The sequence below is a fragment of the Chelonoidis abingdonii genome, chromosome 2, assembly GCF_003597395.2.
Source record: "Chelonoidis abingdonii isolate Lonesome George chromosome 2, CheloAbing_2.0, whole genome shotgun sequence".
NCBI classification, from domain to species: Eukaryota; Metazoa; Chordata; order Testudines; family Testudinidae; genus Chelonoidis; species Chelonoidis abingdonii.
Window position 1 is genome coordinate 96,312,558 of NC_133770.1, and position 18,346 is coordinate 96,330,903.

Genomic DNA, 18,346 nt, shown 5'->3' on the forward strand with positions numbered 1-18,346 from the left:
GGAATGTAGTCATAGACTATTTGCCTAATTTCCAGAACTTTAAAAATCATGCCAGGAAATGCAGTATATTTTGTTGCTTTACATCATGTGGCTCAGTCCAATATACTGTAAGCATCACATTTGATCTTATCTCTGAGTTATTGGTACATTAGGTTAGGAGAACATGTGGCACACAAGTCGCATGCAGTACTATAATTTCAGTTATCTCAAGATCTTATATTTACTGTAAAGGCTGGGACATATTTTATATTACTGTTTTCTCACTTGAACTAAGATCTTATAATATATTTCATATAGAATTTTATATGGTGAGTGTAAGAACAATAGTGGGATGGGAGTAAGTTATACAGCACATGTATAGTTTGATTTCTGGTGATAAGGTCAAACAGTTCTCTTTGTAGTATACAGGTGAGAAATTGTGTTTTTTAGCCTGATTTTGAAGATTTTGTTACGTTCATGACTGGTGGACCATCGCATATTCTGATAGTTTCTAAACCAAATGAAGTAACTGATACTATTCCTCAATGGAAAGAACTAAGTAGATCAGATGAGTATATACCTGCAGAGCCTCAGCCTGAAAAGCCAAACAGGTAACTAGAAAAATTCAAATGACACTTATGTTTTATGAAGTTACATGAGAAATACTAAAAAATATTGAGAGCCACATTGTCACATGCCCTTATATGCACAGCTTTGCAGATGCAGGGAGTAAGCAAGTCTCTCTAACCATGTGTGGGCCACAGAACCACCGATCACAACTACAGTCCCAGCACTTGTGTAAGTGCAGAAACTGTCCCATCAGTGCATTCCTGAGGAAGAAGACAACAATGGGCCATAGATTGCCCCTTCCTCCCCCAAAATTGCCCCGCAGAGTGGGCTAGGGTGGTGCAACCTGCACAGTCCTATCACTGTCTAATTATATGTACCTGCACTGACTCAATTCAGTCTAATTACATGACCCTGTACTGACATGAATGTAAAGATATTGTTAGAAAGAACCAGTCATTATTCTTTTGTCTCTTTAATTTACAGCTGCAGTAGCCTTCCCTGGATAAATTTTGTCTGATATGATAATATTAGAGTGATCACATATAGGTGATCCTCACGATTATAAACATGTCACAATAAAAATTTTCTTTTTCAAAGAATTTCTATAGTGCTGTGTTTTCAAAGATCATACTTTAGATGTATAAACATGATCCCCTCATCAATCCTTCTTTAGAAACTGTCATTGTCAGTGTTAATTTTGTCCAGTGAAATGCACAGAGGCTATTCAAAGGTAGACAAATAGAAACATTGCATGACTGAGATTTCTCTTTCAAAGTACTTATGGTATGATACAGCAATTAACTAATACTCTGTTAGGAATGGACAGTATCTTCATTCCTTAGAACTGCTGGGTTTTGTTGGAATGCAGAATCACAATCAAAGTAACTGGCATTATAGTCTTATATGTTTTACTAAAGTATTAAAATATATTTTTCCAGCAAGTCAATTATTGATACATTTGTGTAAAATAGTAAATGAATATAAAGGATACATTAATTTAGATGTATTATTTGTCTCTTATTAGCTTGCAAGAAGTTTTGGAATCCGAGAATATGTTAAATTTATGTGATGTGGAAGACAGTGTAGAAGATGCTAGCAGGCAACTTGCCTTCTTTTTCCCAGATTTTGGTAAAAAGAAGACCAGCCAAAATGCTGAAAAAACATTGGCCTTAATTAGACCTTCTCTATTAAAGGAAAGACGAAGTAAGTGATCATAACTACATTTTTCACCTGCAGTACACAAGGAAGGCCTTATATTTTGGATTTCAAAAATCCTGGTATCTTTTAATAAATAATACCTAGTTTTTATATAGCGCTTTTCTCCAATAAATGTTAAAGTGCTTTGCAAAGTAGGTCAATATAATTATCCCCATTTGGCAGATGGAGAAACTAAGAGAGATGAACTGATTTGTCCCAGGTCAGCCAGCAGGCCAGTAGTAGAGCCAGGAACAGAATCCAGGCCTCCAGTCCAGTGTTCTACACACTAGACCATGCTGTCTTTAAATTATTTTCTGTGCTCAGCATTAAGTTGACAGAACTATATATCAGAAACATACAATTTGTTCATTCTGTTCTGTTTTTACATACTTTTGTGTGAATATCATTTTATTTCCTAGATCAGTTCTTCAAAAATTGCCTCTATAGATCCCCTTTCTGGGATATAATTGTGGTTTCTAGAAAAATCAATAAGAGAGTCTAATGGCATTTAAAACATATTTAAATGAGTAATGCTTTTTGCTGAAAGTTTAGCTAATATCACGGTCTTTGAGTGGTTGAGCATTCTCTGCCAGGTCCAAGGCAGCTTCTATGGCTAGCTTGAATAATGTCTATTACATAGATTTGAAAGAGTACAACTTTGAGCACTCTTCTTACATTCACATGGCATTACTTTCTTGATTTGACATAGTTCTCATGCAACTGGGAGAGCAGTTTTGATGTCCTTATATAGGGCCTGATTCTGCCACCTTTGCTCATGTCAAATAGTGCTAACTTGCAAGAATAGTCACAGAATGCAGTCATAATTATGTCTTCTGTTAGAACTCCTGAGCCGTCCTTGGTGGGGGCTGTAATGCTCATTAATATTTCAGAATGAGAATCTGTACTGACGTTTCTTGAGCGGAAAAAATGGGTACTTGACAGTGAATTATAGTTCCTCAAGTTTATTGACTTGGCAGATCCACAGTCCCAACCCAATTTTTCCCAGTGTTTTCTGAGTATTTTTGTGATTTTCTGATTGAATGGAGGTCAGCTGGAATGATCAATGCTATAGTATTAACATTTGTATTTCCATCAGCAAACTCATTGAAACTCCAAGTGACTAACACTCATTTGACTGGATAAAGTTTCTGTAAGTGATATTTGTAACTTACTTATGGACATATTATCTGGGAGTGGTATTTGAGAATTAGAAGCCCAATATGAGTGTCTCTCTGATAAGGATGACTTTTAATACTGTAGCAGTGAGGGCCGGCTCCAGGCACCAGCATTCCAAGCAGGTGGTTGGGGCAGCAATCTGCAAGGGGCGGCAGTCCCTGTGCTTTTGCCTCCAAACAGCATGCCGAATTGCTGCCGCGGATGGCAGGGGCGGTTCTTGTGCCATTAAGCGGCACGCACGTTTCCTCGGCGTTGTCAATTTGGCGGCAGCTTCTGTGTTCAGCTGTCCACGGAGGCGCAGTTTCTGTCTTCCGGCTGAAGACAGAAGCTGCTGCCAAATTGCTGCCACTGCGGAAACGCGTGTGCCGCCCTAAAGGCACACGGACTGCAGTCCGCAGCGGCAATTCGGCACATTGCTTGGGGCAGCAAAAACAGTAGAGCCAGCCCTGGTAGCAGTGAACAATCATTGTGATCCAGGACAGGTGTACTTTGAGCTACGTTGTGCCCTACCATCTCTGCCATTCACCAAAATTTAATAATAATTTAATTTAATAATTGAAGATATACCTATCTCCTAGAACTGGAAGGGACCTTGAAAGGTCATCAAGTCCAGCCCCCTGCCTTCACTAGCAGGACCAAGTACTGATTTTCGCCCCAGATCCCTCAGTGGCCCCCTCAAGGACTGAACTCACAACCTTGGGTTTAGCAGGCCAGTGCTCAAGCCATTGATCTATCCCTCCCCCTAAAACAGCTGCAGGTTAAAAAAAAAAGAGGTTCAGTGAAAAACAAATAAGAACAATAAGTGAAAATCTGTTATAACTGAGAAATCCATGATATCAAAATGTTATTTGCTTTTTAAAAAAAAACAGCTAGTTAGCAGCAGCTATCAAACTTGAATGTCTAAAGTTAGGTACCTAAATCCACATTCTTCAAATTCCTGACTTTGATGACCTCATGATGAATTGGGTCATGCTGCTTGTTGGTTAGGTTTTGCTCTTGAGAAGGAATGTGTGTAGAAGGGTTTTTAAGAAATTGCGTGCTATATATGCATAAGCAGTCTCCCTTTCCTATATATTAGTCAGTGACATCTTCAGAACCTTCAAAGACAGAGAACTAAATCAAATTAAATGTGACTTGTGTGACATTCTTTCCTTCCTTAAGGATGATTTTAAAAAGGCAAAAAACTTCTCGCTGAGCATCCAAGCAATGATTATTAGACTCCTATACCAGTTGTTACAAATTATAATTTTCATATTCCAAAATGAACAAGTTAACTCTTTGGGGAAACTTTATAATGAAATGACTGGATAAACTATAATATGGAAATATAACAAGTATAAAATAAACTAAATTATGACAATGCAGCACTATTTCAATGTTTTATATGTAGATTCTATTCTGAAAAGGATTAAGGATGATGGCTTTACAATAGCAATGCAGAAAGAAATAGTTCTGACAGAAGAACAAGCACGCCAGTTTTACAAGGAACATGAAAATGAAGATTTTTTCCCAACCCTTCTAGAACACATGACAAGGTACATTAACTGAAAGGCAACAAGTTGGAACTTACAAATGGAAGCAATATTTTTCACAATGCATAATTAACCTGTATAACTCATTGCCACAAGATACAGTTGGGTCCAGGAGTTCACTATGAGTGAAATGAGTTTTATGGATAAGAAGAATATTCACAGGTACATCAGACATACTATCCAGAAGCTAGCTACCTTGTGATAGAATTCACTCAAGGAATGGCCCCACCCACTGTAGCAGACTATCTCCAAACTTTAAGAATAGGTAGGTTTCTGAATTTCACTATAGATCTGGGGAATAATTAGATCCCAAGAAAGTAAGTCATGGCACAAACAGTATTTGAAAAATCAAAAGTGTTTTTATGAACAGTGTATAAAAACAACAATAATGATTGTTGTAATTCAGCACATAAACTCTCCTCTACTCATTTTTATTTTCCCCCTAAACATCTGACAAATATCACTCATCCTCCTGTTGTCAACAGAGCATAGTAAGTGGGTGTGGCTATCACCACAGTGAAAATTCTTCCCTCAAACAAAGTGACAACAGTCATTTCAGGCAGAAGCAATTACAATGTCTAAAGAGTTTGTCCAAGATGCTTCTTCACAACATCTTCACAACATTCTCTATGGTCCTAGTCTGGTGATCTGTGGGAAAATCCTAGCTCCATAGAAGTTAATGGCAAAACTTCAATTGACTTCAATGAGGCCAAGATTTCACTCCTGATATATAAGTTGATGACACCCCCTGCATCTAATGGCACTGTTCAGTAGTTTGTTCATTTAAATTACTTTCACCCAATACCTCATACCCCTGCCCTAAAATATAAAAAATTCACCAGAACTTCAGCTTTTTAAATGTATATTGGATTTTAAATCTCTCCAATATCAAGGCACCTGTACCCTGGCTACACTGAATTTAATCAAATTATTTTGAGAGATATTTTAGGGGTAGTTTTCAATTGTTTTTTTAATCCTAGTCATCTCATTTAACAGTGGTCCAACCCTTGCACTTGCTTTAATACGAGAAAATGCTGTACAACACTGGAGAGATTTACTAGGCCCAAAGACTCTTGAAGAGGCTAAGGAGAAAAGTCCAGCCAGGTAGTATTTATAATAGCAATACATGATTCATAATCTGCAATATATGTCCATAATCTACATATAAATTTAGACCACATTGTAACCAATGTAACTATAATGCTGTCATCTGAAAAGTGATATATGTTTCTGAAAGGTTTTATGATTTTCTTGATTATGTAGTGTAGCACATACAGCATCAATTGGATTTAGAAAAAACACATGGCTAGTAAACAGAGCTGAAAGTTCAAATTAAAAAAGAACATTCCAAGATTTTGAAGAGAAGAGAGAGATCTCTTGAGTTATAATGATCAGTTTGATTTATTTCTGTGATTTACACAGCTGACAGCTAATTATTTTCTATTTTCAACTGTTTATTGATTATATATTACTCTGGATGATATATCTGCTTGAAATTGTTTTCTGTTTTACTTATTCTCTTCTTTGAAAAGTGTCCTATGTCTTAGCTAAATGAAATTTGGGTGCCTTTGTGGAAGCATAGTGTTTTATTTATGGCTCAATTTCCTTTTCTAATCTAATAATTTCTCATAAATATCTCATCAATAATTATGTTAGGTACTTAAGATAGTGTTTGTAACATTGTTTCTTCTTCGAGTGCTTGCTCATATTCATTCCAAGTAGGTGTGCGCGCGCCACGTGCACGTTCGTCGGAAGAATTTTCCCCTAGCAACACCCGGCGGGTCGGCAGGCGCCCCCTGGCGTGGCGCCTTTGCGGCACCGTATATATGCCCCTGCCGACCCGGCCGCTCCTCAGTTCCTTCTTGCCGCCTACTCCGACAGTGGGGAAGGAGGGCGGGTGTGGAATGAATATGAGCAACACATCTCGAAGAACAACAGTTACAAAGGTGAGTAACCGTCTTTTCTTCTTCGAGTGCTTGCTCATATTCATTCCAAGTAGGTGAATCCCAAGCCTTACCTAGGCGGTGGGGTCGGAGTTGGAGACTGTCGAATGCAGAACAGCCAAGCCAAGAGCCGCATCGTCCCGGGACTGCTGTACCAAGGCGTAATGGGCAGAAAAGGTGTGCACTGACAACCACGTGGCTGCACGACATATGTCTTGTATAGGCACACGGGCTAGGAAGGCAATCGAGGAAGCTTGCGCCCTCGTGGAATGTGCAGTTACTCGTCCTGGAGAAGTGTGAGCCAAGGCATAGCATGTTTTAATGCAGGCCGTCACCCAGGATGAGATTGTTTGCGATGAGACAGGGTGACCTTTCATCCTGTCTGCAACGGCAATGAATAGTTGGGAGGTCTTTTGGAAGGGTCGGGTGCGGTCAATGTAGAACGCCAGCGCCCTACGAACATCGAGTGAATGCAAGCTCTGCTCTCTGCGAGATGCATGAGGTTTAGGATAAAACACTGGAAGGAAAATGTCTTGGTTCAGGTGGAATGGGGAGACCACCTTGGGCAGGAAGGCCGGATGCGGACGGAGTTGTACCTTGTCTTTATGGAATATCGTGTATGGCGGGTCCGCTACCAGAGCGCGAAGCTCCGAGACTCTCCTGGCCGATGTAATGGCCACAAGGAACGCCACCTTCCACGATAGGTACAGGAGAGAGCAGGTTGCCAAGGGTTCGAAAGGAGGGGCCATTAGTTTCGAGAGAACCAGATTGAGGTCCCAGGAGGGGGCGGGACAGCGGACCTGGGGATACAGGCGCTCCAGGCCCTTGAGGAACCTCGAGACCATAGGGTGAGAGAAGGCGGAGGAAGAGCCTTCTCCTGGATGGAAGGAGGAAATGGCCGCTAGGTGGACGCGGAGGGATGAGAGCGCGAGGCCTTGTTGTTTAAGGTGCCATAGATATTCCAGTAGCACTTGGATGGGAACCTGAGCTGGTGACAGTCCTCGTGATTGACACCAGCAGGAAAACCTCTTCCATTTTGCCAGGTAGGTAGCCCTGGTTGCAGGTTTCCTACTTCCCAAGAGCACTTGCTGCACTGGGGTGGAACAGCGCAGCTCTGCAGAGCTCAGCCAGCCAGGAGCCACGCAGTCAGGTGGAGGGACCGGAGGTCGGGGTGGAGAAGCCTGCCGTGGTCTTGTGATATCAAGTCCGGATGGACCGGCAGGGGAACCGGACTGGCTATGGACAGGTCCAACAGCGTGGGGTACCAGTGTTGGCGAGGCCACGCTGGGGCGATGAGAATTAGTCGGGCCTTGTCCCTGCGTAGCTTTACGAGGACTTTGTGCACCAAGGGGAACGGCGGGAAGGCATAGAGGAGGTGGGTCGACCAAGGTAGGAGGAACGCGTCCGACAGAGAGCCGCGGTCGAGACCGCGGAAGGAGCAGAACAGGGGGCACTTCCGGTTGGTGCGGGACGCGAAGAGGTCGATTCGGGGAAATCCCCACCGCCGGAAAAGAGAATGGACTATGTCCGGACGAAGAGACCACTCGTGGGCTAGAAAGGACCTGCTGAGCCGGTCTGCCAACACGTTCTGGACTCCTGGAAGAAAAGAGGCTTCCAGATCGATGCCGTGGGTTACACAACCTTCCCACAGCGTTATCGCCTCCTGACAAAGAGGGAGAGAGCGCGTCCCCCCCTGCTTGTTTATATAGTGCATCGCGGTGGTGTTGTCCGTGAGCACTAAGACAGAACGGCCTCGCAGGTGAGGAAGAAAAGCCTGGCAGGCGAGGCGGACGGCCCTCAGCTCCCTGATGTTTATGTGCAGCGACAGCTCCCGAGCGGACCAGAGGCCCTGTGTTCGACGAGACCCCATGTGAGCTCCCCAGCCCAGAGAGGATGCGTCCGTTGTTAAGGAAATGGACGGCTGTCTGGGGTGAAACGGTAACCCCGCACACACCAGGGCGGGATTTCGCCACCATCGGAGGGAGTGTAGGACGCTTTCTGTGAGTGTGACAACGATGTCCATGCTGTCCCTGCGTGGACGGTAAACCGAAGCTAACCATATCTGCAGTGGGCGCAGGCGGAGTTTGGCATACTTGGTTACAAAAGTACACGCCGCCATGTGGCCTAAGAGGCTGAGACAGACCCTGGCCGAGGTCGTGGGGAAGGCTAGCAGGCTGTCTATGATAGTGAGTAGTGCCTGGAAACGGCTGGGTGGAAGTGAGGCTGTCGCGACCATAGAGTCCAAGACGGCCCCGATGAATTCTATCCTCTGGGATGGTACGAGGATGGACTTGTCGAAATTTATCAGGAGCCCTAGAGATTCGAACAGGTCCCTGATGATTGTCATGTGCGCGGCGACCTGAGCCTGGGAGGACGCGCGAACCAGCCAGTCGTCCAGGTAAGGGAAGACACATATCCCCTGGCGACGGAGGCAAGCGGCCACTACTGCCATACATTTCGTGAAGACACGTGGGGCAGAGGACAGGCCAAATGGTAGGACCGTGAATTGAAAGTGCCGGTCCCGCACCAGAAAGCGGAGAAAGCGTCTGTGAGGCGGGTAGATCGAAACATGAAAGTACGCGTCCTTCATGTCGAGAGCAGCGAACCAGTCTCCCGGATCCAGGGAAGGGATGATGGACCCCAAGGATACCATGCGGAATCGTAACTTCCTTACGAAGGCGTTGAGTCCGCGGAGGTCTAGGATGGGACGGAGACCTCCTTTCGACTTGGGGATTAAAAAATAGCGGGAGTAAAACCCTCGGCCTCTGAGGTCGTGAGGCACCTCTTCTATCGCTCCGAGTTCGAGAAGCGTGAGGACCTCCTGCCAGAGGAGGTGCTCGTGAGAGGGGTCCCTGAAGAGGGACGGGGAGGGTGGGTGGGAGGGTGGAGGCGAAATAAACTGGAGATGGTAACCAAACTCCACCGTGCGCAAGACCCATTGGTCTGAGGTTATCCGGGTCCACGCCGGGAGGAAGGGAGAAAGGCGGTTGGAAAAAAGAAGAGGAGTCCGGGAAGGGACTGGTGCTCTGCTCTCTGGCGCACCTTCAAAAGTTTTGCTTCGGTCCCGCCGGTGGTTTGGCGGTACCGTTGTTTTGCCCCCCTTGGGAACCGGACTGGCGTCGTCGGTTCACCCGTCCCCGCCGTCTGTTGAAGTCTTGGCGGGGGCGTGGTGGGGGATAAGGGCGCTGAGGTTGCTGTCGAAAGGACCTCCGCTGGGTCTGCGGTGTGTGCATGCCCAGGGAGCGCATTATTATGCGGTTATCTTTAAGGCTTTGCAGCCTTGGGTCCGTCTTCTCTGAGAAGAGGCCCTGCCCTTCAAAAGGGAGGTCTTGTATGGTATGCTGCAGCTCCGGAGGTAAGCCGGACACTTGCAACCAGGAAATCCGTCTCATGGTAACGCCCGACGCGATGGTTCTAGCTGCTGAGTCTGCGGCGTCGAGCGCAGCCTGTAAGGCTGTCCTTGAGATCTTCTTGCCCTCTTCCACGAGACTTTTGAACTCAGGGCGGGAGTCTACCGGGACCAGTTCAGTAAACTTGTCCATGGTCTGCCAGGTATTAAAATCATATCTGCCTAGCAGCGCTTGTTGGTTTGCGACACGTAACTGGAGACCCCCAGCGGAGTAAATCTTACGGCCCAGCAGGTCCATACGTTTAGCCTCACGCGATTTTGGGGCGGGGGCTGGTTGGCCATGACGCTCCCTCTCATTCACGGATTGGACGACCAGAGAGCATGGAGGAGGATGGGTGTACAGGTAGTCGTACCCCTTGGAGGGTACCATGTACTTTCTCTCCACGCCTCTGGCCGTCGGAGGGATCGATGCTGGGGCCTGCCAAATAGACTCCGCTTTGGCCTGAATAGTTCGTATGAAGGGCAAGGCGACCCTCGTTGGTGCATCGGATGAGAGAATGTCCACTACAGGATCCTCAACTTCCGGCACCTCCTCTGCTTGTAGATTAATGCTCAAAGCCACTCTGCGGAGCAAATCTTGATGAGCGCGAAGGTCAATAGGGGGCGGGCCAGAGGTCGAAGTGCCCGCCACTGCCTCATCTGGGGAGGAGGAGGAGGAAAGACCGGGGACCGGGGGCTCCCCTGAAGGTTGTTGATCCAGAGCATGGCTCGGTTCGAGGGGTGCCTCTGGGTCCTGTGACTCGGCAACATCGGTTGCCGGAGGAGGAACGCTGATGGTGGCCTCTGGCACTCGAGCTGCACCAGCAGATCTCGCCGGCGGGAAAGGATCGCCTTGGGCTTGATGGTACGCCCAAGGCGTCCAGAAGGACCACTGCTGGGGCTGGTCCGGATCTTGGCCCACATCCCCATAGAGCACGCTGTCTGGTCGCGAGGAGCCGGAAGGGTGTCTGGAAGGCCAAGGCGGGGCAGACAACCCGTAGGACTGGTGCCGAGTGACGGTCGGTGCCGGGGAACGGTGCCGAGAGTCGAACCGGTGCCGAGATCGGGACCGGGACCTACGACCAGCGCGGTGCCGGGAGGTCGACCGGGATCGGGTGCGCCGACGGTATGATGGACTTCGTCGGAAGCGGTGCCGAGAGCCAGAGCGACGTGCTGAGCGTCGGTCTGTAGATCGGGACCTGGACCGGTGCCGCGAGTACGACCGGCGCCGAGAGTAGGATCGGTGCCGGGACTGCGAGCGGCGTCGAGATGGCGAACGATGGCGTGAGCGGGATCGGTGCCGAGATCTCGATCGGGACCGGCGCCTATCCGGTGCTCCCAGAGATGGAGGTTGGAGCATCGCTGGCTTTCCCATAGAGGGAAGCGCCCGCACCGGCGGTGCCGGGGGCTGAGGCAGGGAAGGCTCAGTGAGCGCTATCAGGTCCCGCGCCGTCGTGAAGGTTTCTGGCGTAGTCGGGATCGTGAGCTCGACCACGGCACGTGCCGGGGAGCTATCAAGCACCGGACTCGACGGCCCTTGCCCGGCCGGAGTCGACGGTACGGGAAGCACCGGTGCCGGGGCAGATAGTGGTGCGTGCCGGCACGGCTTTCCTGGCTCGGACTGCGGTTCCGGAGGCGCGACCGCAGGAGCCTTCGCCTTCTTCGGCCGAGGTGAAAGCGAGCGCCGCCGGGCTGGCTGCTCAGACGAGGACTTATGGTGCCGCGGTGCTGTGGCGGTACCGCTCGTCCCCGGTGCCGAAGACGGTGGTTTCGGTGCCGGTGCGGTCGGTGCCGGAACTGCCGGAGTCAGGGCGGCCTCCATAAGGAGCTGCTTTAAACGGGAGTCCCGCTCCTTTTTTGTCCGCGGTTTGAAGGACTTGCAGATGCGGCACTTCTCCGTCAGATGGGATTCCCCCAGGCACTTGAGGCAACGATCGTGGGGGTCTCCCGTTGGCATCGGCCGACGACAGGCCGAGCACTGCTTGAAGCCGGGAGAGCCGGGCATGAGCCTGGGTCCCGGAGCGGGCGAGGAGGAGTATACCTCAGCCCACTAACTATATACAACTACGTTTAACAACTATACTTATAACTATTAACTATTAACAACTACCAAACAACACTAACTAACTAAGAACTATGTAGAACGGGTGAAACGCTAGGGATGTGGAGGTCAGCTAAGCCGCACTCCACGTTCCAACGACCGACACGGGCGGTAAGAAGGAACTGAGGAGCGGCCGGGTCGGCAGGGGCATATATACGGTGCCGCAAAGGCGCCACGCCAGGGGGCGCCTGCCGACCCGCCGGGTGTTGCTAGGGGAAAATTCTTCCGACGAACGTGCACGTGGCGCGCGCACACCTACTTGGAATGAATATGAGCAACACATCTCGAAGAACAACAGTTACAAAGGTGAGTAACCGTCTTTTTCAGTAACTGTTGTGCTATTAAGACATTCACTCACATAGTCTGTCATCTATAGCAGTGATACTGTTTATCATTTAGTAAGACCTATTATCAGTGATCATAATGGGAATTAATGAATAGTTTAAAAATTGCTCTAAGGATTATTTATAGCTAAAAGTAGGTAAAACTGCAATTAACCTTCCAAGTCCAGTGTCTTAGGTTACGTCTGTGCTACAAGTTAGGGGTGCTATTCCCTGTTTGTGTTCACCTATTCACCCTAGTTCTCCTCAAGTTAACACGAGTATAAATAGCAGCATAGCTGTAGTAACATGGGTAGTAGCACCAGAGGCATGGCTGAACTGTGCCAAATACATACCCACCAGTTTCAGGAGGGTTTGTACTTGCCATGGCTCTGCTATGCTACCCATGCTGTGCTGCTATTTATATTTATGCTAGCTTGATGAGAACTACCCCAAGTATGTGTACATGAGCAGAAAATCACATCCCTAGTTCACAGTCTAGACATAGCATTAGTATCACATAAATAAACAGGACACAGGAACATTCTGAAGTAATTGAACATTCATTGGTGGCAGCAGGCAAGAATGGAATTTTCGAAAGCACTTAAATGACTTGGGCTCACAAATCCCACTGAAAGCCAAAATGATTAGTTTAGAATATATCGATTCATTTCAAAAGGTTTGTAAGTATCCTTTGTGTCTCTAGTGTCCATCATCTCAACCCTCAGAATTAACATTTATTTAGGCGATTCATAGGGATTCTGATACATATGCATGAAAATGTCATGTCACTGAACTACCTTGTTGTTTAATAATTGTTAGTTTACGTTCAGAGTATGCAGTAGACAGTGTACCTCTCAATCAGCTGCATGGCAGTGCTTCACCTGGTGAAGCTGAGAAGGAACTAGAATTCTTCTTTCCTGTGGAACACACTTTGGCAGTTATCAAACCCACTGCTGTTAAGGAACATAAAGGTAAACATTCTAGAACATGCATACCAAGCCTGTGGATCTCATTCCAAAATAACTTATGCATCCAATGAAGTGGGTATTCACCCACAAAAGCTCATGCTCCAATACGTCTGTTAGTCTATAAGGGCTCTTCGCTGCTTTTACAAAATAACTCTGGACCTCATTCCTACAAAATATTAGCAATATAAAATTTGCAATAAGTCATATTAGATAAATTCTTTTTGTCTTTCCTAAATCCATTTTCAACATTTAAAAACCTTTTAGGCATGAAGTAATTCTTGCTGCCGCCCCACTACTGACATTTCATTAGCCAAAATTGCCTATGGTTCCTTCCTCTCTCAGGCCACGGAGGTGGTGATGAATTAATGTTTTAGTGTGAGATATATAGAAAGAAAGAGGAAGCTGTATCAAAGAAAAGATAAAACCTCTTTTAGTCATAGAATGAAAAAATGGAGTTGAGTCTTCCTAAACTTGCTACTGCCGTTGTTTTTAGCTCTTCATCTAGGACCCCACCCCCTTATTAAAAAACATTCTCTGTTTTATAGTAACAGCTCTAGTGGTTATTTTGATTTTTATATGTCCCCATTCATTTCTATGAATCTCACTTTTCCCTTTTTGGAACTATGCAGTTTGATCTTACCAGGCCAGCTGGTGTGTGATGTTACATTCCAACTATCCAATGAGAGATGATAGGATGATTTTTTTTTTGTTATCGTTAATAGTAATTCATACTTTTTATATCACTTTTTATGTTCAAGATCTCACTCCTGATTGTTCTGTATTATAAATAGCATGTTAATAGATATAATTACATGAATTTGCCAGAAAACAAATCTAGCAATTTCTGGGATTTTTCAAGGTTATCATTTCTACATTTGTTTAAAATAATGTTAAAAATTAAGACCAATGTATTTTTCTCCTAGATGAGATTATGCAGAAGGTTACAAATGCTGGCTTTATTGTATCACAGATGAAAGAAACAAATTTCACTCGTGAAATGGCAACACAGTTTTATAAGGCTCATGAAGGAAAACCCTTTTTTGACCAGTTAGTGAATTATATGTCTGAGTAAGTGTCTGGTTTTACAATATCATGCCATGTAAATGTAGCAGTTATAACTTTGAATTTATAGAACAGGCAAAACGTTTTTGTTGAACATAAGAAGACTCTTGGAATTGTGCACTTTTGTCATTTTCTGTGTCAAACGTAGGGGATTTTTAGAATTTTTATAAAAAGAACTTAAATATTTATTACCTTTTTAGAATATAGTGTCTTTCCTTTATTAGGCAGTGGGTTTTGCTTACAGAATCTGTGGACTACATTGAACTGAATTATGATGACCACCTTTTTGGATTTGTTCCTCAAAAAAAGAGAATCCTGGGCAACTACTTATGTCTCCCCACCTCTTTTTTTTTTTCTTCAGACGACGACAATTGGGAAAATAGGCTAACCATCTAAACGCTGAAGTTGTTAAGGAATGAATTGTTTAAGGCCATTGTTTTCCACTTGGATAAACAATAAATGAGACTTTTTCTGTTCAAAGGGTATTAAGAATCCAAATTTTCATTTTAAATATGTGCCTCTTCCAATAGAAAACCACTTCTCTGTCTTCACTCTTTCTGCATCCCCAATCTTTCACCGTACATTTCTCCAGGTGGCCTTTCAAATGCAGACCCAGAGGGGTATATGAAAGAAATGTGACCATCTTGTTAAACCTATCACATTATACTTTGGAGGCTTCTGATGGTATCTATCCCCTCACCCTCAGAACTAGTTTTCACCCATCTCTAAAGCCAGACATACTCTCTTCCTGAAATAAATCAGGAACACTTTTTCCCCAGGAGTTAAATTTTGCTAACTATTCAGTAAAGAGTTCGGTGTTAATGTATGTTCTATAGTTGCAAAGCTCTAGTAATACATATGATATTTGTATATCTTGATGTTACAGGGGTCCGTCAGTGATAATGATCCTAACTAAAGAAAATGCTGTGGAGCAGTGGAGGCAATTAATGGGTCCAACAGATCCAGACGTGGCAAAAGAATCTTCTCCTGATTCTCTTAGAGCTCAATTTGCACAAGATATTTTGCGTAATGCAGTTCACGGATCATCTAATAAGGAACATGCACTGAAGAGCATTGAATATGTATTTGGAGAGATTGATCTGAATAGTGTAAGCCACAACTGAGATCTATCAGTAACAGTTAAAATGTAAGTCATTAGATGGTTATTCATCTATCTGTCCACTTGTAGTTTATGCTATATATAAAAAGCAGTAGTAAAATAAACTTTTTCTCCCTAATGAAATATTTTGTTACCAATTAGGAACACTACTGTAGAAGGTACCAATTAATTTACTAACATGTACTAGACCGTTTGTGCTGGTAATGACCACTATAGTTATGTTCGCAAAATAGTCTTCATTATAGCTCACCCCTTAATTAACACAGACTCATATAGGGCTGGAAGGGACCTTGAGAAGTTATCAAGTCCAGCCCCCTATGCTGAAGCAGGACAAAGCAAACCTAGACCATCCCTGACAGATGTTTGTCCAACGTGTTCTTAAAAACCTGCAAAAATGCATCTCCCTTGGAAGCCTCTTCCAGAGCTTAACTACTTTTATAGTGAGAAAGTTTTTCCTAATATCTAACCTAAATCTCTCTTTCTGCAGATTAAGCCCATTACTTCTTGTCTTACTGTAATGGGGGTCACTCACCTCTTGAACACCTGCTAGTGACAGGCTGTGGTACTGCAGTCCTTTTCTTGCCCCAAGTGCCCCCGGCAGGCTGCCTGTAAACCTTGGTGGGTCTTCAGCAGCTTGGCATTAAGGGGTATTAAAGAGTCCAGTAGCTAACATTCTATTTGCCCTTGCTAGGGTCTTCAGCCTCAGCTCTGGGTCCTTTCAATTTGGCTCTTTGTTTGGGCTCCAGAATAAGGTCTGGCGCATCTTGGGTTTTACACTAGTTTACTTATGGATGGTAGGGGAACCTGGGCCCATTATAAACAACAGCTATGCACTGCTTGATTTCCCTTCAGGGAAGGGTGCTGATGATCAACCAGCTTGTCCTGTCCATGCTCTGGCACTAGTTCAACACCTTGACCTCACCCCCAGGAATCTGGCCAGCCTCCAGAAGAAGATCCTGGAGTTTTTCTGGCTGGGGCTGCACTGGGTCTCTGCAGGTGTACTGATCTTTCCCCTGGGGGAGGGTGAACAAGGCCTGATCTGCATCTGCAGCCAGGTCCACACCTTCCACCTTCAGGCCTTGCAGAAACTCCTTTACAGTGCATGTAGTCCAGCATGGAGCATGCTGTTGTTCGGCTTCCTCCACTGCCTCTAAGGGCTCCGATATAACAGGCAGCTCTTTTTTCTCCATGCAAGAGGTCTCTCCTGAGACCTCTCTGAGCTGCCGAACTTTACCAGGACCTCCTCAGGATCTGGAAGCTCATTTCAGCAACCCATCTTTAGTGGCCTCTGATGGGGAGAACCTCCTCAAGAACCCCAGCTACACAACCCCCATCTTCGTGTGAAGGTAGTGAGTCCCCCTTGGTGCACTCAGTGATGACACTGGCTGTTATCACCAGACTCAGAGACCTCTTGGCCCCACGGTGCTTCGTCAGTTCATGGGCCTGCCACCGTGCACGTGCCCTGTTGTGTGCTCCTTGCCTCCTACTCTCATTTTCCTTGTGCGAGTCCTGCAGGATGGTGCTCACTTCCCATCTCTCATCTCTGGCCCTCTGGAACTCAACATCAGGCTTCTGCCCTCTGAGCCTTCCTGGCCACGCTCCCACATACCACTTGAGCTGGCTGAATGACATCCAGTTGGTGTGCCTCCACACCATGCCCTGAAAACATCTGAGCTCATGCTTCATACAATCCATTTCTTCATGCTTTTGTCCCATCTCAACACCAAGTGGTGGAACTTGTTGCAACCTGCAGAGGCTGAGGAACCCTGGTGGACCAATATGTATTCTATTCTGATTCCACAGCTTCCTGGGGTTATTAGTTGATAGCTCCTCCTTGGAGCCATGAGCAGGGGCATGTAGTTGGTGCAGTTCATGAACTCCCTGAAAACTGTCTCTTTTGCAGCAAGAGGGAGACCCTGGCACACATCTACAGAAAGTGTGTCAGGCTGCAGCCCCTCTTCTGGCTCCTCCAGAAATTTTTACTGAGGTTCTGGCTGCAATTTTCCCCAACTTCCTAATTCTTACTCTCCCTATGTATAGCCTCACAAAGTCCTGGGACCTCCTTGTTCACCTTCTCCTGGTACTGGCCAAGATGGCCATCCATCACTCCAGGAGGAGGAAGCTGGACGGGTAGAAGAAGTACTCTGCAACTGTGGGGCCTATTTCCATTTCCTTGTTCAATCACATTTCCAGGCAGAGTTCCTCTGGACAGTGTCTACTGAATGCTTAAGACACCATTGAGGAGTGGTGGGTGCAGTCTGGGTTTCTCTGCTCAGCATCCCCTTCGGGTCTCCTGGTTTTCAATCTTTGACCTCTTTCTTGTTCCTGTTTTTTCCTTTGTTGTCCCTAGTACTTAACTGCAGCCTGGGCTTAGTGGTTGAGGAGGGAGGCCTTTAGTCTTGGGTGGGCCTAGAACCGCCTGTCCAAGTTCTGCAAATAGTATACATGGCTCAATTTCAGTTTGTTCCTGCTTCTTCCCTGAGCCTCTTCCTACCTGGCTCATTTTAACTTCACCTCTAGATAAGGGTTAAGGCTCTTAGATGATCTCTCCCAGAAAACCCAGCTTAAGCAAATGCAGACAGAAAAATAAACTCTGGCTACCCCTCAAGTCCCAGTGGCCATAGAGGACCACCCTTCCTTGCCGTTGGTCCCAGCCAGGAATTGACCTGCTAAGGCTCTGCAGCTTCTTTTATCTGAGCCTGCTTGGCTCTGATGGGTTGGTTCAATGAGATCTCTCTAGGCAGGCCAGAAGGACACATTTTCACTGCTCCTTTCCTGTTACCTCACTGTTTCCTGGAGCAGGATATAGTAGGATTATGGGACCTCCTACAGGGAGATGCTGAGGACAGGTACATCCCTCATAACTGCCTTCAGGGGATATAGACAACAGCTGATCACAGTTAACATGCTTGTAACTTTCTGAAATGTACACATTTGAGTCTGAACATTTCAATTTGATATTTACCAAAGGTGATTTCTTTCACTGA

The 18,346-nt window shown here is 45.8% G+C and overlaps 1 protein-coding gene across 1 annotated transcript in view; it reads left to right on the forward strand.

Annotated features, from left to right (window-relative positions):
• Window positions 1-15,363, forward strand: part of NME8 (NME/NM23 family member 8) — a 32,674-nt gene extending 17,311 nt beyond the window's left edge. Inside the window, exons 9-15 of the mRNA XM_032785433.1 lie at window positions 430-590; window positions 1,574-1,752; window positions 4,313-4,457; window positions 5,451-5,558; window positions 13,029-13,180; window positions 14,101-14,245; window positions 15,126-15,363. Coding sequence (XP_032641324.1) covers window positions 430-590; window positions 1,574-1,752; window positions 4,313-4,457; window positions 5,451-5,558; window positions 13,029-13,180; window positions 14,101-14,245; window positions 15,126-15,363 — 1,128 coding nt within the window. The remainder of the gene's footprint in view (window positions 1-429; window positions 591-1,573; window positions 1,753-4,312; window positions 4,458-5,450; window positions 5,559-13,028; window positions 13,181-14,100; window positions 14,246-15,125) is intronic.
• The last annotated feature ends 2,983 nt before the right edge of the window (window positions 15,364-18,346 follow it).